The 25,979-nt window shown below is 42.8% G+C and overlaps 1 protein-coding gene across 2 annotated transcripts in view; it reads right to left on the bottom strand.

Moving 5' to 3' along the window:
• The window catches only part of CSMD1 (CUB and Sushi multiple domains 1), a 1,871,666-nt gene that overhangs the window by 173,881 nt on the left and 1,671,806 nt on the right, over positions 1 to 25,979 (bottom strand). For both annotated transcript variants that reach the window (XM_072763911.1, XM_072763912.1), the window contains exons 38-40: positions 9,596 to 9,714; positions 6,264 to 6,333; positions 1,114 to 1,230 (exon numbers count right to left, since the gene is read on the bottom strand). In XM_072763911.1, coding sequence (XP_072620012.1) covers positions 1,114 to 1,230; positions 6,264 to 6,333; positions 9,596 to 9,714 — 306 coding nt within the window. The remainder of the gene's footprint in view (positions 1 to 1,113; positions 1,231 to 6,263; positions 6,334 to 9,595; positions 9,715 to 25,979) is intronic.

The following is a 25,979-nucleotide window of genomic DNA, read 5'->3' as shown; positions in this document are numbered from 1 at the left end:
CCTTCCTAATTCCACTCACCCCCTGGCTGGTCCCTTAAAAACCCCAATGGACATGAACTCCTATGAGGTCTCCCCAGCAGGGGTGCCTTTCCACACTCCCCTGTTCCCTGGTGTCACACTCCATGTCTGTCTAGCGTGTCCACAATCGCACACCTGACTGACACCTGCCAGGCCCTCCTGTCTATGATTCCTCTTGGCTGCTTTCTGCCAAGCAAGTGAACCCTTCCTCTCCATTCTGCACTCCTGCTGCTGCCATCCTGGGCATAGGTTCTTAAGGCAAAGTTTAGAAAACCTAATAAAAAATATGATCTTCTAGGGCACTGATTTCCACTTAGGCTTAAGTTCATCATTCAACTAACATTTCACTTAGTGTGTAAGTTCTCAATCACTATTTCCTAGGACACTCAGTGAGGGCCTACCTTGGTGCACCTTCCCAGGTGTTTTGGAGAAAATCACAAATGGAGAAAACCCAAATTAATGAGATCGGATATGAAGGACATCATGATGCAGACAAGGAAAGTACTGGTAGGGAATCAAAATTTCACGAAGACTATGAATTTCTGGAAAAGGCCATAATGAGATTTCAGTGTCCACAACAATTAAAATTATTAATTATTTAAGGTGGATAAGCAGAACGTTTGAAACTAAGTATTATAAAAAGCCATTTCCATGAACCTACATCAGTGCAATATGTAATTACAAAAAATTTATAGAGCAATCCTAAAATGTGCCATAACCTGAAAAAGCCTTAGAAATCGTTCCCAAGAAACAACAACCATCAGTGAATTCCAGAAATAGATCATAAAAGGTGGCATTATAAATAAAGAGATGGATAATTGAATTAGCGATGCTACATTTTATACTTCGTGTGCTCACTCTATCATCATCCAACTAATTTAATTTGCCTTGAAAAGAGCTGCATGGCCGAATTGATTTTTTAATAACTTTCTGTTCTTGAAGTCATTCTGCCAAAGCTTTATTTAAATTTCTAAGCCACTTTCAATTAAAGGCAGTTACGTCAACAGAATAAGGCGCATTTTTTATTCAGCTGAATTCTTTCCAAGATACAAATTAAAAAGTTGAATTTTTAGGAATGAAAATGCTTTCACTCACCGTAGCCAATGGGCAGCTCGATCTTCCAGGTGCAGTCCAGGTTGTTGGGGTAAGCGCCCGGAAACCCTGGGCTCAAGATCACACCCCCCATGCTGCTCAGCGTCCCTCCGCAGGTTGCTGTGAAGTGGACAAGGGTGCTTAGTGCTGGGGTCATTGCTTTCCACCGAGGGGATTTAATCCCAGCTTCCCTATTTGTGCTACATGAAAGCAAGTCTGCAGAAGTGGGTTTACCCTTAATTACAGCACACACACAATACAACGACTCGTTATGCACGGGTCCGGTTCTCCGTCTCCACCTCAACCACTGAAGAACAAAGACTGGTTTTCAAAGACTATCTGCTTCTGGGACACGGTCCACGGAGACCCAGGAAAGGTCAGTCAGTTTCATGCATGTCAATCAACATCCCCATGACTTTCAGGGTATGGGCGGCTATGCATTGAGTGATAGTATCAGCTACTATTTATTCACTGGTAACTACGTGCCACCTACCAGGCGGAGTAAACACAGTGTATGACTTCATTCTCATAAAACCCTAAGAAAAGTGATATTATTATTATTACCCATTTTACAGATTAGGAAGCCAAGCCTGATTGGTTCCAGGACCGATGTTTTAACAAGGAGGCATTACCTTTGGAATTCTGTTCAGTTTTGGAGTGCAGCTCACCAAAACCACGCTCTCCCCGGCCAACCTCACACTCACTGTAGTGACGAGAACTAAGCTTCCGTGTCTGGCCTGATCTGGGTTACTCACGTTTTATGCTACTGTAGCTGTGGTTTGACTATAATGAAACAGCTGGTTTTATAACACACTTGTCAAATAATATGCATTAAAGCAGATGAAATTCTAACCCTTGACCACTTGTGACCTATTAAAATGTCAGTTTTCTTATATTTCAATGTAATAATACAAACGCTTTAACTTCTTCACAGGGAGTCACATTAAAAGGCTTTATTGCTATCCTAAAAATGTTCTCATTACCCAAACTGGGTTTTGGAGGAAACCTCTTTCAGAGATCTCTGAATCTCCACTTAGGACCTGTAGCGGAGTCTTTTTCTTCTTTTTAAACACCAGCACAGAAAGACTTTATCTGATATATATTTGATATGGGGAGAAACCTAAATTAGTCTTAAAAAAATCAGGTCTGGTGAATATGGTAATTGCCCAAGCTAGGGAATCCTAGTCTGGGTTTCAACACTGTATAAGTTATTAAAGATGTAGTTTCAAAAAAAAATTTAAATGTAATTTTGTGGGATGAGGGAATAATGCCAGTAAAGCCCTTACCGTCAGCTTTGTTTTTAGAGTATGAGCTCTCCAGGGGCCTGCTTTGTGGGTATATCAGGTAAGTGGAAATATGGGCTCTGGGATGCACTTCACCCACGGGTGTGTCCATGCTGGTGAAGGCAGGCTGGGGGATCTGGGGGGCATCCCTGAATATAGTCAGCGGTAATATTCCTCCCCTCATGGCTCTCATCCCGAGGTGGAAGTGAATATGTACGTCCAACCACAGGGGAGAGAGACGTGAAAATGCCAAATCAGTGGCAACAACAGGAAGACAGATGTGAAGCAAAGGTGACATTTTTAAAGGGGCCCTTCCTTTTGAGTTTGAACATGACTTTTATGAAAAAGAAGAGGAAAAGTTTGGGAATCATGAAATATAAGCATCCATGCACATCTGCAACTGAGGACCAGGACATTCTCACAGGAGCTGACCCAGTGGCTGGGTGATGGAAGTCAGCACCGATGGTGACATCTTGGTTCACACGGGCCAGCTATGGGTGTTGTGAAAGGGCCTAGACATTGGGTAGACCTCCTCTTACAATCATGACCCAGCTCCCCAAGGACTTAGTTATCTCAAAAGATTGTAATCCCACTTTAGTTTCTCTAAAACACACAAAAGTCATCCAGCGGGCATACCAGCAGGGCTCCCGAAGGATGTGCATCGATCTATTGTTTCCTCCTTTGTGATATTTAAAAAAAAACTCCACCAATGGACTTGTCTTACTTTATATTTGTTCAATCCTACAATCAAGTCTGGGCCTTCTTCCCAGGGCTTACCTGTCCATCACCATTTGGTAAACTGACCTCCTACCTCCTGCTGGAGAAACGCTCTCCACCCCAAATCCCTTCTTATAGTGAAGTAGCCTATGTGCAGAATTCATGGCAAACATGGTGCCTCCAAAGGACGAGGTGTTAACACCATAAAATAGCTGGGTATCTTACGTCTTACTGGATTTATTTATCTTCTTTTGTGCAGATTCCTGATGTTTTTGGTGACAAAAGGTGGAACTTTGAGTCCAGGGCACAGGCCATGCTCTGCTGGAGAGCCCCCCATGGTGGAGGGAGTGCCAGCTGGGCGGAGGGTCCTGGCAAACACCCCGGCCGCTCGGGGGCTTACGGTGATGTTTGAAATGGTTAATAGCACTGGTTACACTCTGAGAATGGTGCTTGACATTCTGTAACCCGTAGAGAAGTGTTTTGATATAAACTGTCTTCATGAGGGCTTGAGATCTCTAATAAATAGAGATTATCTCTATGGATTTCTAGTCATAAAATCCCCTAGCTTGCGTTCCCTGGATGCTAACAGCTAAAAACAAACAAACAAACAAAAAAAACCAAAACAAAACAACAAAAACAACAAAAAAACAAGACCCCTTTCGATCTCTCAGAGCAGACTTTGAGATTTGTCGTGGGTTGTTTGTGAGTTTTCCAATGAGAAACCTTCCTCTACTGCTCGCGAAAAGTTAGGAGTGAGCAGGTTAGCTACGGGAGTTGATGAATCTTCGACGTTTGCTAATATATGAGACAGGCTAAATAAAAGATAAAAATCAATTATACTTGGCTTACGTGGGTTAACTATTTGAATAAAACATGTCCTCGCACAAAACAGAGTGCCGGCAACGACACACTCTTTGATTGAATACCCGTTGTGAGCTGACTTCAGTTCAAAGTTAAAAATATTTCAATTCTCAAGTTTACAGGAAGGTTCTTCATTGAAAAATAAACAGGAAGATGGATGTCCTATAAGGAAAGGGCAGGTGTTCCCTAAGGAGAGGCACCCCGGTCACTGTCGTGATGAGCCATGCAGTCTGACCGCCAGCCCTGGACATTCTCCTGGAATCAGCTCCCGAGGGCCGACTATGTGCTCACAGGACACTACTGCGAGACTCGTCGCTGTGGCCCTCGGGCCCTGGCAGGGGAGGGAGGCCCATCGGGGCCCACCGTGCTACAGCTCCGAGGGCCTTACACTGCTGCACTGGGGCCGGGCCATGGGCAGGGCCGGGGCGTCCGGCCAACGAGGCATCCCCTTCAGGGGCGGACATCAAGGAGGTCCCCGGGCCCGGAAACAAGATATTGTGGACATGCAGGTGCATCGCTGTGCGTCCACTTGCCTTGGGCCCGAGGGGGACTGCCCAGGGCACGGGGAGGGCAAGTGCCTGGAGGCGTGCACGTGGGGCAGTAGGCGTCGTGGGAAGTGCGGGCAGGGGGCAGGGGGCTGGTGCCGGGCTGCATCCCCAGCCGCCCATGAAGCTGGGCCGTGCTGTTCCGGGCCGGGGCGCGGCTATGCAGCAGGCCGAGGGCTGTGAGGCCCCGAGCAGGGAGCAAGCTCTTCCCCTGATGAAGCAGGAGCACAGGTCAGGACCCTGTGGCCAGGGATAGCCATCGCCTAGACGGGGCCTGCAAGGCACCAGACGGTGGGGAGACCCTAATGCTGAGGACTGCTGGTGGGAATCACGACTGGGGAGCCCTGAAGTGGTGGGCCCCCACGGGAACCATATGGAAGCTGAGGTCATATCCGACCACACAAAACATGATGATCATGGGGGTCACCTAGGAGGGGGGTTATGGAAGGGGAACGGGTTTGGGGAAGGCAGGAGGTATGCAGATGGGGAAGGTATACTGAGTCGCAAAGGTGAGGGTAGCACCTGACAGTCCTGTGGTCACCTGAGCTGTAAGCAGACTCTGCATCAGACATACAGCTGTGGGTATGGGGCCTGCTGTGCCCAGGGTGGCCCTGGGACCCCCACCGCAGCCTCCACACAAGAGGTTAAGTGGGCCCAGGACCCAGGCTGTTCTCCTTGCAACGCTGTGTTGGGAGCGCCTTTCCCTCAAAAGGCAGGCTGAGCCCGTCCTAATGGGCACATTCACGGGGGCCATCTCTCTGCTTTTCCTATAAAACACTATCCCTCTGATCCATCCATTCATTGGTATTTCTGAATTTCGTTTCTGGACACTCAGTTTTCCAGAGGCCTAAAGGCCTACACGGAACACAGCTCAGACTTCCAGACCCACTGTGTTCGTTCCTTCTCGTAACTAATCCACTGGCCCTTCTGGTATGGATGTAATTTGCCTTGGTTCCGTGCCTTGAGCTAGCAGTGTGACATCTAATCCACAAGGGTCGGTCCACAGATGACAAAAAAGCTGAGCTAGTACATCCGTGGGACAAGATACGTGCTCAGTATTTGCCACACCTCCTGCATGATGATGTGATTGGTAAGGTACTGAGGGTACCGATGGTACTGAGGGTACTGAGTGTACTGATGAGGGTACTGAGGATACTGAGGGTACTGATGAGGGTCCTGAGGATACTGAGGGTACTGATGGTACTGAGGGTACTGAGGGTACTGATGAGGGTACTGAGGATACTGAGGGTACTGAGGGTACTGATGACGGTACTGAGGGTACTGAGGGTACTGAGGGTACTGAGTGTACTGATGGTACTGATGAGGGTACTGAGGGTATTGATGAGGGTACTGAGGGTACTGAGGGTACGGATGAGGATACTAGGATACTGAGGGCGCTGAAGGTACTGATGAGGGTACTGAGGGTACTGAGGGTACTGAGGGTACTGATGACACTGACAGTACTGATGAGGATACTGAGGATACTGAGGGTACTGAGGGTACTGATGGCACTGACAGTACTGATGAGGATACTGAGGGTACTGAGGGTACTGAGGGTACTGATGGCACTGACAGTACTGATGAGGATACTGAGGATACTGAGGGTACTGAGGGTACTGATGACACTGACAGTACTGATGAGGATACTGAGGGTACTGAGGGTACTGAGGGCAGTGATGGTACTGAGGGTACTGAGGGCACACGCACAGCAACACGCCGTCGGGAGAGGCAGGAGGGGCATCCTTACCAATGCAGAGGGGGGACGGGTAGTTCCAGCGACGGACAGTGCCCGGCATACACGAGATGTGGGAACGACCCTGTGTGAGAGAAAAGGAGGTAAGGCTCACAGGACCAAAGGAAGAGCGTGCAAAGTTCCGCTGCGAGGACGTCCGTACTTTCTGTGGTTCCCTTTATAAACGACACACCAGGCATCATGCAACGTATTGCACTAACGTTTGTCCATGAATCACATACTTGGAATCAAGGTAGAAAAAAAACAAAACCCATGACCATTGTAATTCTTCTCGCTGAAACCCAAATCTTGCTGGGTCCCTCTCGGTGACTATTTGGGACATGCCCCTTTCCCTGCTCAACGGGATGGCTTGGGCGAAACACATCTTTTTTTCTATTTTTTAATCATCAGAAGTTACGACTTTCGGTCTGGGAGGCTGTGAACACTAGGTACTGGTCCCGAGGGGGGAAGGTCAGAGATACGTAATGTGCTCACGAAAGGCATCTTCGCTTCCCCTCGTGCTTCCCGTTCACCCACGACTCACACGGTCCCACAGAGAACTGGGTCGGTTCCTCCATCAGAGAAGCAGGAGGCCTGATAGTCGTGTTACTATCACACAGCCTCACAAACTCCCAAATGATTGTGGCGGCAATAAAATTAATCCACATCGCCCACGGTCTCTTTATCCTTTAAATATATGAAGTTTTCAACTTTCAATCTTAAAAAAAAGTAAAACAAACCCGTCCTATTATATCCGGTTAATCACACAGCAGCAGGTTAAATTCTGAACATTTTGTGACGAAATCCCTCTCACGCTAGAAGGGAAGCCAGTAAAGAGCACCTCTGTGCAGACCATAGTTTTTTATTTTTTTTTCTTCCTTGGGCCTCGGTGGTCCTCTCCGCCCTGCGCGCTGATGCTGTGAGTTCCCACCTGCCGCCCACAACCGGCACAGAGGCAATTGGAAACAAATCTTTAGTTTATGCTAAATACTCGTGGGCACGCTGGGGACGCATCAAACAAGAAGTTGCGCTAATGCAGTTACCAACGACAGACTGATTCCCCAGGCTCGGGAACATTTCATCCTCGATTCATCTGCCACAAAACTCATTTTCTCATACTTTCTGATATGTTAAAAAGTCATTACAGCAAAAAGAGGCTATATTTATTCTTAGAGAAGACATTCCGTGCGGTACGGCTCCTGCTAAAGTTCACGCTGGGTGTGCGCTCATTTTGTGGTCCGTTAAATTATCTTTAATGGATTTCTTCCTGAATTATGGAAAACGTAAAGTGCAAAGGCCTCCAAAGGCAGTTATAGATGCCTGCCCAGAGGAGAGCCATCGGTTACCAGCCCCGGTCAGACTCTCTCATGGATTTTGGCACAGACGTTTCATATTAGTGATTCCAGCTGAAATGTATACAATGGATCCAACACGAGACAGGACTCTATGTAGTTACTAGTTTAACATAAGGATTTTCATCGTTTTGTCTTGTAAAGAAGCACTGAAACCGGCCTGGGGAAGAGGGGAATCCAGGGTTCCGTCTGAGTGTCGGGGCCGGCACCCTCGTCCCCGGTCCAGGAGGCTCCCCGGGCGGGCACGTCCAGGCACAGCAGTGTGCGAAGTGTGCAAGGCATGCGGGTCGCCACAGGTGCTGTACATCCGGGTACATTAATGTGTTGACAACTGTGCTGCTGACACTAAGCAACTTAAAAAAAAAAAAAAAAAAACCCGGGCCCCTGTTTGGCTCCCGTGAAGGCAAAGCCAGCAGCTCGTGGAGTCAGCGCTGCTCCCGCCCCCCCCCGCCCCCCCGCAGAAGGACGGAGGAAGAGCCTGGTTTGCATTTGTAACCGGAGCTAATGAGCGGGGCTAGGGCTCTGCAGGTGCAGGTGCAGGTGCCACAGGTGCATCCCGGCCTCGTCCGCCAGCCCTGATTCAACAGCCCTTTGTAAGCCAGGACCCTACGGGACCCTCCTTTCTGTCTCCTTCTCTGAGGGCTGCAAAGGAGTCATTTGTAAAAGGTCCTCAGGGTAGCCGCTCAGCAACACCATGGAGGGTAGGAGGCGGCGAACACCCCACAGAGAAGCAAGGATTGACGTGTGGGAGTGTGTTTTTGAGTATAAAGCAAGTAAAAAAAGGGGGGGGGACATACTAATGGCACATCCAAGTAGACTGGTGCGGGGGGGCTCCCTACAAACAAAGCCCTTGGGCCGAGCCTTGGAATTCTCCAGACCGGAACACGGCTGGGATTTGCCTTAAACGGTCAGCTCAGGAGGCTTCGGGCACTTGCCCACCGACGTGCTCCGGGCCTGAAGGTGCGGGAAAGGCCCTGCCGGCCGGGGTGGGGGGCGGGGGGCGGCAAGCGTGGCTCTGGGGCCCGCACCACCCGTGCCTGTGCCCCGGGCTCCAGCATGGACGGTGCCCCGGTGCCGGGAAGGACCTCCCCGCGGTCCCCACGCGCCGCCGTGTCCTCTGCGACTCTTGCCTGCTGCTTTCTTTCCCACACTCGTCTGTTAAAACTTTGCTACAGAACTGTTGGAGGACAGAACTAAGACCTTTGTCCTTAAAATACAATCCGCTTCAACGTGGTAATGAGCGTTCACCCAAAAAGGTACTCTATTACCCGAAATAAACGAAGGCGAGACACATAATTAGGCGTGACTCTTCCTACCGGCCGTTGTAGCCTGCGCGCTGAGATTACCGACATCGTCGCTGGCAGCGGCAATCGGAGCCATCAGGCCACGCGACCCCGAGACGCTGTTTCGCCAGTGCGCTTGTTTATGATCAGCCCGGAAAACACAGTAACGGAAAAAATGATGAATGTTGGTACACATTGGGCTATAAAAGTCTGAAAAAACTTTTATACAAACTTCTAAAAAACGATGGAGACTCCTCGATAGTCCCCGGAGTGACCTGGGCACCGCAGCACCTGCTAGAGAAGGTAGCGGACGGCGACGGCCCCACCGCCGTGGGCCCTGCGGGACACACTCGGGGCTCAGGGCGGCCCTTGCACTGGAGGCCACAGGAGCGCCATGAACGCGACTCATGTCAACACTCTGTGCCTTAGAATTTCATCTGCATGCTCACGGGGGGAACATACGTCTGGAAATAAAATAATTACGAAAACAGGGTGCGGAACTGCGGAAGAGAGCTTTGTCATCAGGAGTTATTTCCACGCTATAATGAACATCAGGAGCACGCGTGGCTCCGTGTGACGACTCCGATTTGCAAACAGCAGGAGAGCAGCTAAAGCAGCCCTCTGGGTGCAGCTCTCTGGCACTGGCGTCCCCGAGCCGCCCAAGGATTCCCACGCCAACCCTCTGTATTCCCGACACGCAGAAGGAAGGTACCTGCAAGGTGTACCCCGGTTCACACTGAAAGGAGAGCACATCGTTCACCATGTACCGGTCTCCGATTTTGATGCCATTGCTGGGAATGGCTGGTTCTTGGCACGCAGCGAGGCCCACGGCTGCAGAAAGGCAGAGACACGGGCTTAGGAAGCACATAACATAAACGATATTCCTGGTTTTTTGAATAATAAAACAGTTCTTTCCCCTGTTGCTCTCCTCCTGACGAAGTGAACAACGACCTTGATTATTTCTCTCGTTGTCCTACCAATGAGACATCAGGGGACTTTAGGTCAGTTATTATCTACCTCCTGACCATGACTACATTCCACATCCAGCACGAGTCAATCAAGGTTCTCCTTAAACAATACAATGGCCACTTCCACGTTCCCCGTTGCACACTCCAATGCCGACACATGCACACTTCAGAAGGGCCTTTAGGGTCACATTTCTTTTGACATGCAAGACCCATGACAGTGCTCTCCTGCTGTTCTTCAAGCAGAGTTGTCCATCTTTTTTTTTTTAAGATTTTATTTATTTATTCATGATGGACATAGAGAGACAGAGAGAGGCAGAGACACAGGTACGGGGAGAAGCAGACTCCCTGCGGGGACCCTGATGCGGGACTCGATCCCAGGACCCCGGGATCATACCCTGGGCCAAAGGCAGCTGCTAAACTGCTGAGCCACCCAGGGATCCCCTAGAGTTGGCCATCTTTATGAAAAATTTTAAGTGTGAATCTGGGAACTCTACCCTTCCAGAAAAACATAACACGAGAACAAATATTTTATATATATATAAAAAATATATAGTATATATATATGTATAATTATATATAGAGAGATATTTTTTTTCTCTCTCTCTCATTTAAAGACAACAAAATTCTCAGTGTTCTCAGTAAACAGGCCAATATTTACCGATCCTAAGGCTATAATCAGGCACTTTTCTTTTTTTTTTTTTTTTTTTTTTTTTTTTTTTTTTTAATCAGGCACTTTTCTTGATGGGATTGCCTTCAGTTAGGGCACTAACAATTTTTGTAATGTATCACATAATACTGGCACTCAGCCTAAAATATAGAGAAATTAGTGAGTTAGCAGAGATACCTCTCCGTATAAACCCCATAGCACAGACAGACAAAATAGGCAGCTATGGTGTTTTATAGAATACAAAAATGCATTTGAAATGATTCTAAAGGCGTGGGGATTGCAAATAATCCTTTTCATCAGTGTGCTACGTCCGATCTCATTCCAGGTTACCCGGGACTGATGGGTTTTGCAGGGTAATGGATCAGGAAGGACATTCGAGCAGCCCAGCTTAAAATTCTCCATGTGACCTTGGATGTACACTTGAGTTCTGGGTCATGACACTAACAGGAATGAACTGGTCAGATTAGTGAACTGATAGGGGCTGGGGACTCCGGGTGATATGGCTGAGATGGGGAAGCAGGGGTCGCCTTAATCAATGCAGAGGCAAAACCTGGTAGGAAATGGAAGAACAGGTCTAGGCAGGGCCCCCAGCTGCGCAACTGTGGGTCCCAGGGCAGAATGAGGGTGCGTGTGGCTTGCCCTGCACGCAAGGCCGTGTCCACACCTGTGGGCTGGCACATCTCTGCTCCTGTTCACACCCCGCTGTCCCATCAAACTCCACTTAAAAAACACGCAAAGGTAAGATTACTAAGGGTTCCCAGAGGGGCTCCAGCAAGTGCAGTGCTTCTGAGAGCAGGAGTCAGTGTGAGGCCACATGGTTCCCACTCATGCATCAGGCCTGGATCCGGATTAGAGATCCTGCATGGGCAGCTCGTGGGGAAACCACACGTGCTGAAGACGGCCTATTGTCATCCTGGATGCTCTATGTTGCTCTGATCCTGACCCCCTGTGTCTGAGATTAAGGAAAGGGCAGAGCGAAGTCAGATTAACAGGTCGAGTTCCCAGGTACAGGTATGTATGTAAACCCATCTCTCAAGCCCAGCGCTAAATTTCTAGACAGTTGGGCTTTATATTTATAGATGATAACGTTACTAAATACACAAAAATACAATCACTTAGGGCTTTACCTTGTTTTATTAGTATAAGTCTAATTTATGTTTTTCTTAACCCTAGAATATATATTTTATTTAAAATTCACCTTTTCTCTTATCACAGCTTAACAAGATCACCTACCACCTAGCACTAATTTTTTATTTGCTCCTGGGGGGGGGGGGGGCGGTTGGGACTTAAAATACCTTTGGTATAAATTTAATTACAATTTGAAATACTAAAAAGCCGATTTATACTGATGCCACATCATCATTTTGGTATACTTCAAGAGCATTCAGAGACCAGAGACTATTGATAACCCAAAAATGTTCAAAATAAGCTGATAACATATTTTGAAATTTAAAAAAATGCAATAAGTAATTCAAAATTAAATTCTAGTTATGAAACACCCATCTTTTTACATATATGATATAATAGGCTTTTACCTAGTGTATTTGTTTAGTACATGGTGATTCGTATGCATTTATTATATGTTAATTCATTTTCATTTCTCCTTTCTTAAATTCTATGTGTAAATCTCATTCATCCTCTGGAAAAAATAATAACTTGCAGTTATCCGTACCTATAGGAATTACAATATATTTTCTTAATAAACTAAAAACATACAAAAGTCCTTTTAATCAGGATTTGATGTGATAAGACTCAGGAAGCAGTTTTATGCAGACCCAGATATTTGAACTGTAGACAGGACACATCTTCCTCACTCTCAGTGTCCCTAGGTCTCCAGTAGACGGCAGATGTTAACAGCACTAGGATATCCGGTATCTCTAGGGACACTTCCTAGTAATAGCATCTACTTATATTTACATATAGACAAGTAAAGAAGTGATTGATACGATCATCCACAAGTATTTGTTGAACTACCCTGGGCTAGAGCCCGACTATGATCCATACATCACGTTTCTCTCCTAATGATGCAGTGCCGCCGGCAACACAGTCAAGTCGCAGTGAAAACAGTGGATCTGTGTCATGAGTGGAAGATTCTTATTTTTGGGTTTAGGAGAAAACCAAGATTCTAGCAGAGGGGAGAGTTAAAGGTGTGGCAGATTCAGACCCCCAAACCAGCTGGGTTTGAAATGCCTTCCCAGGCAGCCGTGTTCACACACAGAGGAGCCGCACCATCTCCTGTGATTACAGCATCAGGGTAAACTGTCTAGAGAAAGAGCAACCCTGTGCATTATGGGCTCAAATAGGAAAACGGAGAAGGAGGGGGAAGCAGCCCCAGAAATGCTGGTAACAATATGAGGCAACAAGTTGTCCCTTAGCGGACAGAACAATGGGCTTTCTGACCAGTAGGGGACAGAAGGAGGAGGTAAGCTGAAGGATTTTCAGTACAGAGAAAGGTCAGATTATTTGCATGTGCTCATTATGCTAATCAGCGAGAAATATAAAGAAGATAGAAGAAGGTAGGAAAATAAATATGAGCAGGAAGGAAGGTCAGTTTAAGTCCATACGTGCATATATCATCACTCTTCACGACACCTAGAAAGAGAAGAGTTTTAGAAGAAAGTTGTTGGAGCAAAACTGATTTTTAATGGTAAGTCATGGGTAATGGTAAGCATCACACCCGTGACAGTCAGTCATAAAGCCGGTCAACTAAAAAGTATTGATTTAGACACAGAACGAGACACGTTGGAAGAGCTATACAAATAACAGAACTTCTCTAAAATGAAGTTGTGATACAAAACCATCTGGCAGGAAAATTCAAAATTAATTTTTCCAAAGGAGAGACATCTGGTAGGGTATATTGCCATATTGTAAGCAAAAGTTTTTATAGAAAATATTTCTAGGTTTTCAATGTACGGCATATTTACATTCTATACCATAAATGATGAAACAGCAAATGCTATAAAGCTAGGTTTCTTTACAAGGTGGTTCATGAGCCACCTGATTCTGAACCATGAGGTATCCTGATTACATGTGATAATGAAGGTAATTGTTGAGTGTTCTAAAGCTTTAGACCTATTGCTATAAACAAGCAATGACACAGGAGAAATATTTTATGTAGCTGGCATTTGTACCATATCAGCCACAGATGTACATTCTAACACTTTCACATGTAAAAATGTGTGGACATTTTGAAATGCGTTGATTTATAAAGTTGGGATTAGATGTAGAAGGCAGCCAAAAAAGTATCTCCCTATGTGTCTACCCTGAGAGGGCAAAGAATATTAAAAAAAAAAAAAAGCCATTAAAAAAGACAAGTATCCTAGTTTGATCAAAACTACAGCCTAATGGCTTTATCTACCACTGACCATCAAATGTGGAAGTTATGAACCAGAAAATAACAAGAAGCCTCATGGAGTCTCTGGAAGGCATTATAACCATTATCCTAAATTTATTAGGTAAACCAGAGAATGCTTTGCTAAATCTTGAAAATGAAAATAATTTTGAAATCCATGATAAACATGCAATGATTGTCAAATGTGGGGAGCAGGAAAAGTGAGCTTGTGTAGACATAGTTGAGACAACGCTGAGCATTTTTTTTGTCAACTTGGCATTGTCCTCATTTTGACTGGCATAATGTATGATTTTCAAAGTTCACAACTTAAAAGAAAATAAGTATGTTATTCGAGCTGCACTGCTCAAAACAATAATCAAGATAAAAAAACACAGAGGAAAGCAGACCTGAATGGAGAGATCACTAGAGCTGGATTAGCTGACAAGGGCAAAGAGGTCAAAGAACATTTGCAGATCTGTGAGCTTTATTAAATACTAGGTAGGTCATCAGCAGCACTATAGGGGTACATGGGCTAGTCCTAAATATGGAAAAGAAAAAAATAGGCCCATTTTTTTGGAAACTAAATTAGTAATAACTATCCCCTCACACAAAACTGGTGGATAAAAAACCTTTCTTTATGTGCACTTGGGAAGATATATCCTAAAACAGAAGTGTTACTGATAGTCCCTGTAAACCCATAAATCAAAACTCGCATTAAAGGTCAGACACTGTATTGGAAAATAGGTGAATAAAGACATCACACTTTCACTTAGGGAGATGCCACGGGAGGTTGACAATCCATGAAATAAATGTCAGATGCCATGATCACATAGGCATAAACATTACAAGTGTCACCCTGCACATTCAGACTTCTCCATTACATTGTTTTATGAGTCAATACATCTCCATGACAACAGAGTGTGTATAGAGAAAACTCCATAATTAATATAACAGCAACTGAAGTAAAGAAAAGAAACTACTTTTTAAATCATTGTCTAAGTGATTTAGCATGTACGTGGAGCTAAAAATATTTTCTCTTATCTGTAAACTGTGGGCATGTTAAGTCCACATAATAAAGGTTTTCTCTATTCTTCCCATTTAGTAGATCATAAGGATTCTTTAAAGCATAAGGGATTGTGTGTATAGGGTCAAGGGAAGTCAGAGCATAAATTTGGGGAAATAAAATATTTTATCTTTCTCAGAGATTTGAAAGTATTATAGTATATTAAAGGCACAGAGGAATCCTGCAGAGATGAATCCTCTTCAGTTTTATTTGAAGGATTTCCAAAATGTATTTGATTACGGGACCATTTTGGTCTGCAGACTCCCCATGAATAACACAGGGCAGCAGTGTCCTGCAGAAAACTGTGAGGAGCACTGATCTTGTCCAACATCCTCATTCATGGAGAGAGGGAAAGTAATTTCTGCAAGTTCACAAGGCCAGGAAACGGCCTCACCGGGCTACACACTCTGCCTTCTGAATATCAGTGAATTATGTGCCCCATCACCACACGGCAGAGCTCTGTTTACATATCAAAGTTAAGATTGCTCCTGGTGCTGCAACTTGCTCAGTTTCCCCAATTAAACCATAGGCTCCAGGGGAACACAAACTGGCTCTTTCTTCCTCGTTAGTGCGATAGGCTGGATGTTTGGGTGTCCCTCAACCCCCAAAATGTGTATGTTGAAGCTCTAGTCCCCAAGGTGGTGGTTTTTGGAGGTGAGGTCTTTGAGAGATGATTAGGTTTAGATAGATTCATGAGGGTGAGACCTCATGAAGGGGTTAGTGCCCTTATGTGACGGGAAAAAGAGACCTCTCTCCACGCGCACACTCTAGGACAGGCCATGTGAGCACACACTGAGAAGGTGGCTGTTTACAAGCCAGGAAGCAGACTGTCACCAGGAACCAAATATGCCACCACCTGGGTCTTGGCCTTCCCAGCTTCTGGAACAGTGAGAAATAAATGTCTGTTGTTGAAGCCACGCAGTTTGTGGTGTTTTGTTATAGCAGGCAGAGCTAACTAAGGCAATCTGTACATAGCATGCACCTAGCACATGGCCTAGAATAAGCATGTATATGTTTATTGAATTGATAAATGGATAAAAAGCTAACAAATTATGGCAAAATGGCCATAATTACTAGATAAAAATATTTTAGCTGCTAAATAACATGTTCTCATACTTTCCATTAATAAAGAATAAATGCTATGAAAATTAACCATCCCTAGTGACATATTGCTAAACATCCTTTCACATGCAGTGAAAAGAGAAGCATTCTGTCTAATGTAGGATCTTTAGTAATGTGTATATGGATGATTTTTTTGCTTTTCTTCATGATGAGAGTGATCACTTAAGCTAAAATTGTGCCAGTCTTCTTTGACATAGAGATATTTATTACAAATTAAAGAAATTTTTTCCAATTAAAATTTTACTAGGCACACATATAGTGCAGAAAATCAGAACATTAAAATGTCAATTTTATGTCAATTTAAATGTCAAACCTTACACTTGAACTTAACCTCAATTACATAAAAATAATCTGACAGTAACCACATTTATTGTCTTTTCTAGAGCTTCTGAATAAAAGGTCAATTATATAAATTATATATTTAAAATGATAACAACGACAATAATTTCTTAAAGTATCTTAGATTGTTTAATTTATATATCAGGTAGATTAATGGGAATACTTATTAAATAAAATATAGACATTTAATACGTGTGACTATATGTAAACATACGAATATTTAACACATGATTTTACATTAATATGTTTTTGCTTTTTTAAAAATAAGCAAATACAAAATATTCAGATTTAATTGAAATTCTTAATATTCAATAGGCCAAATAATCAGATTAACTGACCGAATCAAGGAACTTATTGAAAAATGTATTTTTAGTAAAATATACTGATTATTTTAGTTATCTTTTCCTTGGCTTGGTGTTATATAACATGATTTAGCAAACAATGTCCCTTGAGCCAAACCTGATCATGTTTGTTTCTTTCTGTACTGACTCCTTTTATTAGTCCTGAAGTTGAATACATTTCCTCTGTCCCTTTACAAAAAGATATTGCTGACTCATGTTTATTAGTATTCAATCATCTCCTTAAGTTGTATACTAAACACTTTCATATAGATATTTGATCATTGTAAATCTACATTTATGGTATTGATTACTATAGAGACTTAAGGAAACATTACAGATTAATATGAATACTCTTACACAAAAATATCTGTACTGTCAGAAGTCTATGCAAATAAACCATATACATAATAAGATAAATGTGAAAAAAAATGATATGTGGCATTTTACTTAAAATTTAGCTAGCATGGTTTCAAAAACTCTACTCATATCATTAAAAACAAAACAAAACAACTACAACTGTGTACAAACATTCAGGCCAAACATACTATTTGTTAGAAGACTAAGAAATTGGTAGCACAATAATAAAGTAAAAGAATGTTTTAAAAAATATTCTCTGCTTTTTGAATGATGTGAATTAAAGTAACTAGTCCTTCAACTGTTTAGCTTATATTTAAAAAAAATCATCAAGTCTAGGAGTAATGTCTCAAGATGGCAAAATAGGAATCCCTAGAACCTTCTTCCCCAATGGAGATACCAACTTAACAACAATACAGACAAATTGCCCTTGGAAGAAATACAGAAACCAATTACAAGGTTCCTGAACCCCAGAGAAGCAAAAGCCAACTGCATTGAAGTTGGTTGGAAAATTCACGGCCAAGGATCTCCTCCATGACACAGAGCATGACTAGAAGGAGAGTCCCAACTCCCGAGTTCTCCCTGTGAAGGGAAAGAGAACAGTGGACCATGGATCCAATATTCTGACTTTTTAGAGAGCTGCCCAAGAGACTGGTCTCTCTTTTGCTTGAATCTCAGGGCTGTTAGGAACAGATGCAAGGTTGGTGCCTGAGAACAAAGGCAATACACGTGGAACACATTGGAATCCACAGTACTGTAGATGGGAGTGAAGGGGAGCTCAATCTGAGAGGCCCCAGCAGCAGGCAGATCTACAGGGAAGCTCCTGATTAGCAACCAGCAAACCTCTCCTGATGCACGCACAAGCCCACAGAGTACACATCCTCAGAAAGCCCTAAGCATTCTCTGGAATATCTCATTGGGCCAACTGCTGAAAGATACCCCTCTATAAAACCAGGTTCCAGTAACTGGGAGAGGTGGCTGATGTTTAAAATGCCAAAGTTGAAACAGAAATTAAAACCACATACAAAGAAATAGGAAAAGTGGATTAATCAAAAGGTCAACTTAAATCTTCAGAAACCCACCCTAAAAGATGGAAATATGAATTACTAAACAAAGAATTCATAATAACCCTAATTAGACTGCTCATTAAATTATAAGAGAATGCAAATAAACCACTCAAGAAAAAGATACATGAACAAAATAAAAATATCAATAAAGAAACCATGAAGAAAGACCAAACAGAAATTCTGAAGTACAGAATGCCATAACTGAATTGACAAATCCACTAGAGAAGATCAACATTAGACTTAACCAAACAGAAGAAAGAACCAGCAACCTTGACGAAGACAGGCCGTTTAAAATTATCAAGTCAGAGGGGAATAAAAGGGAATTATAGAAGACCATCCAGCAGAACAGTATGGGCATTATGGGTATCCCAGAAAGAAGAAGAAAAGAGAAACGAAAGTAGAGGATCTATTTGAAGAAATAATGGCTGAAAACTGCCCAAATCTTAAGAAAGAAATGGAAAAACCAATTAAAGAAGCTCAAAGAGGTTCAACCGGGATAAATCTAAAGAAACCTACATTGAGACACATTATAATCAAACTATCACAGACAAAAACACAAAAATAATATGTTTTTTTGTTTTTTTCTCTTGAAAACAGCAAGAGGAAAAAAAAAAAACTCTAATGTTCAGGGAGCCTCCTATCAGACTGCCAGTGGATTTTTTTTTTATCAGAAACCGTGTAGACTAAATGGAGTTAGGGAAAATTACAGTGCTAGCTAAATGTTTACATTATAAAAGAAGGAAGATCTCGAATAAATAATTTAACTTTTACACCTCAAGGAACTAGAACAAGAGAGTAAGCTATATGATCAAGTAATCTCACTTTTGGGTATATATATTCAAAAGAATTCAAAGCAAAAACTCAAAGAAATATTTGCACACCAAATTTTACTCAATATTTGTAGCATTACTCACAATACCCGGAAGGTGGACGCTCCAAATGTCCACTGACGGAAGAAAGTGCAGTATTTACATACAACGGAAGATCATTGAAACTCTAAAAGGAAATTCCATCATAGGCTGAAATATGGATGGCCCTCAAAGACATTTTGCTAAGTGAAATAAGCCAGGCCCCAAAGGACAAATAGCGTATGATTTTAGTGTATCTAAAATAGTCAAAATCACAGAAACAGAAAGTAGAAATGGGGCTGCCAAGGGCTGGAGGGAGGAGAGAAGGGGAATTACTGTTTAAGCGTATACAGATCTGCAAAATGAAAAAGTCCTAGAGATCTGTTGTGCAACACTGTGAATATATATGACACTCCTGAACCACACACTTAAGAGGTTGTCAGCTTAAAGTTATATGTTTTTAAGCCACAGTAAAAAATAAGGAGTGGGGACAAGTATGTCAGGTGTCGAGTCAGACACGTGACACCGTGTGAACAAGGCCCCCTGACTTGTGCCTTCCCTACCACAGCACGGGCTCCACTGCATTTCAGTTTCCTTGTGTGCACCCCTCTCATTCTCTGGGAAGACCTCCTTCCAATGAGTGACTGTGATCCTCTAAGAACTAGCAGAGTCTTACTCAATATAAGTTTTTAACAAATCCATGCATCATGTGCATCTGCAGAAAATGAGAAACTCTTTACAAATATTGTTCACACAGAAGAGTGAATCATGAAATTTCCATTTTCAATGGACTATCAAAAACCAGATATGATCACAGATCTATCCCTTGTATCTCTTTAAGTTTTTTCCCCACCCCCCCCCCACAACTGGACATTATCACCTAATAATTGAATCATGTGAAAACAAACAAATGAGCCAACACAATTTATTAAGTTCTATATGGAGATTAAAGAAAGGAGGTGTGGAAGATGGGTGATATTTCCTGGGATCCCAAAGAACTAACAGTCTAGTTGGGTTTAAAGGCCATAAAGAACAATAATACAAGGAAAAATGTGCTGTAATTGAAGCGTGTGGATAATCAGTGCTAAATAAAAATAAAAGTCAAACAAATGAACATGGATTGACATAGTGAGGGAAGGCTCTGCAGCGGGGGGAGACTGAGTGGCTCCTGAAGGAAGTGGGAAGACGGATCTCCGAAAGGCAGAGAGAAGTGGGGGAGAGGACATGGGGGGGGGGGGAGGGAAATCCCTCACATGAAAATGATAATTTACACCGTGTATTTGGTGGACTATAACTGACCAAATTAAATGGCTTGAGGGAAAACATTGGTTGATAAAACCAGTGGCCACATTAGGCAGAGGCGCCAGGGTAAGGAGGCGAAGGGACGAACGTTGTGACCAAATAGACATTTGGGCGTAAATCTGGGTACGGTGTTGGGCTGGAAAGGAGCAGAAACAGAAGGGCCAGTGGAAAGTTAGGGCCATCGTTCAATGCGAAGAATGAGAAGAATGTCAAGATTTAGGGAAATACATATTTTTAACTGAAAAGCACACCAGTGACGTAAGGAGGAAGCGCTCGAAAGGCCTCCTTGCAGACCAGAATCCTACAAAGCAGCACATGCCGCCCTGGGGGAATGAGGCGAGCGCCCGCTGGGAGGGGACCCCTGTGGCTCGTTGTGATTTCCTGAAGGGACGTCAGGAAGAGACAACTCTGAACAACAGGCGGAGGGAACCCCAGAGTTTGGGGCGCGGGAAACAGCCCTGCGTCACTTCCTCTTCCAGAACCGCTTCCCTTTCTAACACCCAGAACTCTTCTCGCGTCCACTCCCCTGTGTCTAGAGCTTTGATCCAAAATCTGAGAGGACTGGGCTTCTCCTGAATGATTAGCCGTGGTTGGCCACGTCATAGAGCCTCCCCCGTCATTACTTGGTCAAGTTCTAGCCTCTCTAGTCCTCAGTGACTTACCGTGGAAAAAATGGCAAGACCAGCAAGATAATAGATAAATCTTTTAAGTTTTACCATCCAAGGAATGAATTTGATAAAATAATATCATGAGTTTTAAACCAGTAAGAAGATCCTGAAACCAAAGAAATGATTAAATAATAAAAAAACAAATAATTATCATGTGGCCACTACTTGTCAATAAAGCAATATACTTTTGCATGTGGGTCCCTTTGGGAATATTTCTATAAGGACGAAAATGCTACATTTACCCATTATGTGGGCAGAGAGGATCTATAAGTGTATAGATAAAGCTAGTTTAACACCCAATGCCTATTTCTCATGTAATTTTTCTAGAGTTGAACTCAGAAATTCACTGTTGCTCAATCATTTTGCTTTTCTATAACACTCACAGCCTCAGTTAAGCAGTGTAGGGTTTAATGAAAGAGAGCACCCTCCAAAACTAAACGATCGATAAAATTATAATGTAGGCTGCAAAAAGAAAAGCCAGTTCCTTGTCATTCTCAGAAATACGTGGATTCACAGGCTGGTCTAGAACCAGCACATATTTTAATCATGTTTTTCCTCCATTTATGTGCAACCTCACATCACAGGAGTCCGTGATAAAGAGAAAACTCGTGGTAGAGTGCGAGGTAATAGCCTGTGAACAGACATTCGGGTGAGAAAACCAGTCGCACCAACAACTAACCCACAACTCAACAAAGACAACAGAAGAGCTGAAAAGACCAAACGGCTTTCGTTAGCAAACTTTATTCACCCTACAACTTCTTAAGTGTTTTAATCATAAAATTGGTAAACATCAAACAGAACAGTCTGGGTCACTGCAAAAATTAAATTTGAATAAAACTTCCTTCTATTTCTCTATTGCTCGTTTACATGAAAATTAACTAGGCGTATTTCCAGAACTCTGAATATGTTTGGGGTGGTGTGATCGACTCTACGGAGAAGTCACAGCTTACGTCCCACCATCTTGGCAAATGACACTCAAATCAGATATATTTTTTGAGGCCAAACTCTAGGACCTTCTGATGCCCCCTTTATCTGACTCTCTATGTCCATCCAAGATGCCATCTATCCTGTGTACCATCCCCATCTCAGATCCTTGTCTCCTCCCAGGTCCCCTCCCCCAGAGAACCACGTCACCCTCCCTGGCTGCTGCAGAGCTGCTTGCCTGTTGCAGATGTCCCTCTACTGTTGCCTCACACCCCATACCACCTGGTCTCTACTCAACAGCTCAACCTGCTTGAAGAATACATCAGACAAGGCTACCTCCCTGATGAGAACCTTCAATGACTTCTGATCGCCCTTAGAGGAGCATCCTGGGCTACAAGGTGCCAGATATTGTCCCACCTGCTCACTCTTGGATCTTATCTCTGCCTCTCTTCTGACTGTTCACACTGCTCCTTTGGCTCTAGACTTGTTTTCTTCACTTTCATGAGTGTGCTGGGCACGCTTCCACCCACGGTCACCAGGACAATAGTCTCCTTTGACTATGATGCTTTTCCTCAAGTGTTTTTCTGTGGCTGACTACTGCTCATTCTTCCATCTTTCCTCCAAGAAATATTTTCAGTCTAAACCAGAGCGCTGCCATCATTTTGCACATCAGGAATCCGTTTATTTTCTCCAAGGTACTTAGCACAATCTGCAACCACCACAGACACTTCAGGTTTTCTCATTTATTATGCCTGCCACTAGAATGCAAATTCTCCATAAGCGGAGCCCACACCTGCTTGTCTCCCCACGACTCTGTCTATGGAGCCTAGAGGACAGAAGAGAGCATATAAGAGATGCACAAATGATTCCTGATGACTGCAGGGTTGCCCACCATTTACTTTAGGAGGAACGTGGATGAGGGAAGGGGGGAGCAACGATCACCCAGAGATGAAATTAAGGCAAATCTGCAAATCTGTGAAAGCCACTCCAAATGGGAGAACCATCAAACACACAAGCAGTCTCAAATGAGTCACAAGGGCAGATGTACCACATGACAACTGCTAATTGGAAACCAGGCTCCTTTTCACGGGAGCGACTCTCTGAGTCACGAGCAGCATGGGTAGCAGATTGATTTAATTGATTTAATGATTGATGATTCTCTCAAGTAGCAAGCAGGAGGCTGGCTGATGAATACACGTTCTGCTAAGACACACCTCTTAGAGAAGAGGGGGAACAGCAGGTGACACTCCATGGATGTAATTTTAGGATGAGTCCTCAGTCCTATACATTCCACTCTTGCCCCTTGGCAAATTTAATGTCTGAGATTCCAAAGACTACAGAGAAACTTTCTTGCAATCCCTTCTTGGTCAGCTGAAGATGCATGAGATTAAGGCACTTAGGTTGCACCTTTCACTTGTAAAAATGCTGAAATATCCCAGGGAAGAAGAAAGTGTTCACTCGTTATCAGTTTTGTGGGTGTTAGTGTGTGTCTTACACTCAGCTCCAAATAAAGCTGGGTTTCTCCTGTCACCATGGCAAGTTTTGGCAATGTTGAATGCCTGAAATGATTTCCTAAGAAAGACTGCATATTTTCAGGAGCATCTTTGGAATTCCCTGTGATGTAAAATGAAAGCCAGGATTTATAATACAGATGACCCTTGCACAGCACAGGTTTGAACTGGGTGGGTCTACTCCCATGCAGATTCTAAAAGAAATAAATACAGTACAGTACTGTAAGTGTATATTTGCTTCCTGATGATTTTTTAAATAATATTTTCTGTTCTTAAGCTGGCTTGAATGGGAAACAGTACAGTGTAGTACCTGATGAATATAACATGCAAAGCACGAGCTAATTGACTGTTTGTGTGATCAGTAAGGTTTCTGGTCAACAGGAGGCTATTAGTTAAGTTTTGGAGGAGTCAAAAGTGACATGCGGATTTTCACCTGCTCAGGAGTTGGCACCTCTTACCTCCACATTGTTCAAGGGACAACTGTACTTTAAATACTTCTGTGGTCCTTAGTACTATCAAAACTTAATAAAAACAAGGAAGGTCTTAAGAATTATCAATTGATGTGGCCCAAAGCAGTATTAATAGGATTTGGGGAGGCATTCCTTGCTCGCCAAACTAAAAGTTAATCAAGGGTCCCAGGAGATGCTTTGAAATAAGAACATTTAGAAAAAAAAATATTATGGATCAACAAGTGATAAATACAGAAATAAACACTAAAAGGGGTTTAACACAAAGGGATTAAAATGATTGCTTCATTGTACAATCGAACAAGTACTGGTTTACACCATGTTCACTTGGTGGGAAGCAGTGAGCTCTAATCTCTGTACACAGAATGAAATCTCTGTAAACACCCCCAGGGTTATATTGAGGCTCTATCTTATTCACTGTCTCAGTTCCTGCAAATTTATTCACGCCCATCATCATTCAAGTTGAGAAAACCTTATTAGTCTTAATATAATATTACAGTGCCATTAAAACATTCACTAACAATTTCCACCTATTTATAATAATCATTACAATCACAGAGGGCTAATTGAAGTTGTCAATATTTAACTGTGATAGTATCCAACTAAAAATGTTTAGTACTTTTGATTTGCAAAACGCTCAGTGCATTTTCTAGAATTTCGGTCTTTAGTTTGTTCTTTCTGAATTCCTGTTTTGAAAAGGATACACCAAGGAAATAAAACATAGCACTACTGAGTCACTGAAAACAAGCATGAAGGAAATTAATGCAGTTAACTATATTAGGTTCTCAACATTATTTCAAAAACTGATACATCACTGTCGTGTAAAGTTCACTTCTGCATTTTCTAGAAAGCAGTCTCTCTTTTTAAATGTTCCATCCTTTTTAAAAAGAAAATTATGTCAGTAAATTGTTTCTTTTTTGCTTGTATTGCCATAAATTCAAAGCTGGATTTAATGCTGAATGATAGCAGTTGTATGTATTGCAAGATACCTGAAATTTATACAGGAAGCAGAGTAGCTTCCCTGTCTCACATGCCTCCCAGAGGACAAATGTCATATCGTACAGACTCCAGAAATATTTTGTTAACCAACTAGGTTTCTCAATAGTGAATCTCGGTAGGAAAACAAAACAAAACCAAAATCAGAGCAAAACAAACAAACAAAAAAAACCCTCACAAACTCTTGAGAAAAGCAGTGAAATAAAAAAGCTTGGACACATGCATTATTTCGGTGCTGTTTTGACTGAACGCCATATATGAGAACTAAGGAGGCTTGCATGATTGCAGCAGCCTTGCGTTGGAGGTCACGTCACTCACGGGTTTATCATGTTAATGTGGGATAGATGCATTCCATGGGGTATTGTATATTTCGTTGCAGAATTAGAAATTAAATATCTTCCAATTTAGCAAGACAAAAACAAATATAAACTGAGCCATACTAATGGTCTAATTTAATAGAGAAGATTTCTTTTAAAAGACTTATTTATTTATTCTAGATAGAGAGCATGTGCATGCATGGGAGTGGGGTAATGGGCAGAGGGAAAGGGCATATTCTTTGCCCAGCATGGAGCCCACTGTAGGGCTAGTTCTCGGGACTCTGAGATCATGACCTGAGCTGAAATCAGGAGTTGGACACTTAACCAGCTGAGCTACCCAAGTGCCCCTCCATAGAGAAGATTTTAATCATGAAAAATATGATTATTAAAAACCACATGTATATGTAAAAATCAGAATAAACAGTTTCTATTCAATAAATTTCTAAATGGGAAACAGTACTAAATTAGATGGGCTTATACTCTGTTAATAATATATTTAATGTAAATATATATTAAATTTAATTCTATAGTTTATCTGTAAATACTTCTGAGGTTTTTTATAGTTATGATGAATCCTATGTTACTACACTGCAATTATGTGTGTGTGCTACATGGATCATAGATATAGATAGATAATTTCTTTTAAAAATGAGGATTTAAGAAAAGTTTCTCCATGGTTAACCTAAAAAAATTTGGTTATTCATATATTTATCTTTGAACAAGTGGACGCCCATAAAAGAATTTCCACTTCCACTTGGGATACAGACATTTGAAAAATAAAGCACTGCTTTCATTTTAATAATGAGAAAAA

Source organism: Vulpes vulpes, chromosome 7, assembly GCF_048418805.1.
Source record: "Vulpes vulpes isolate BD-2025 chromosome 7, VulVul3, whole genome shotgun sequence".
Classification (NCBI taxonomy): Eukaryota; Metazoa; Chordata; class Mammalia; order Carnivora; family Canidae; genus Vulpes; species Vulpes vulpes.
This window is presented reverse-complemented; position numbering and strand designations above follow the sequence as displayed.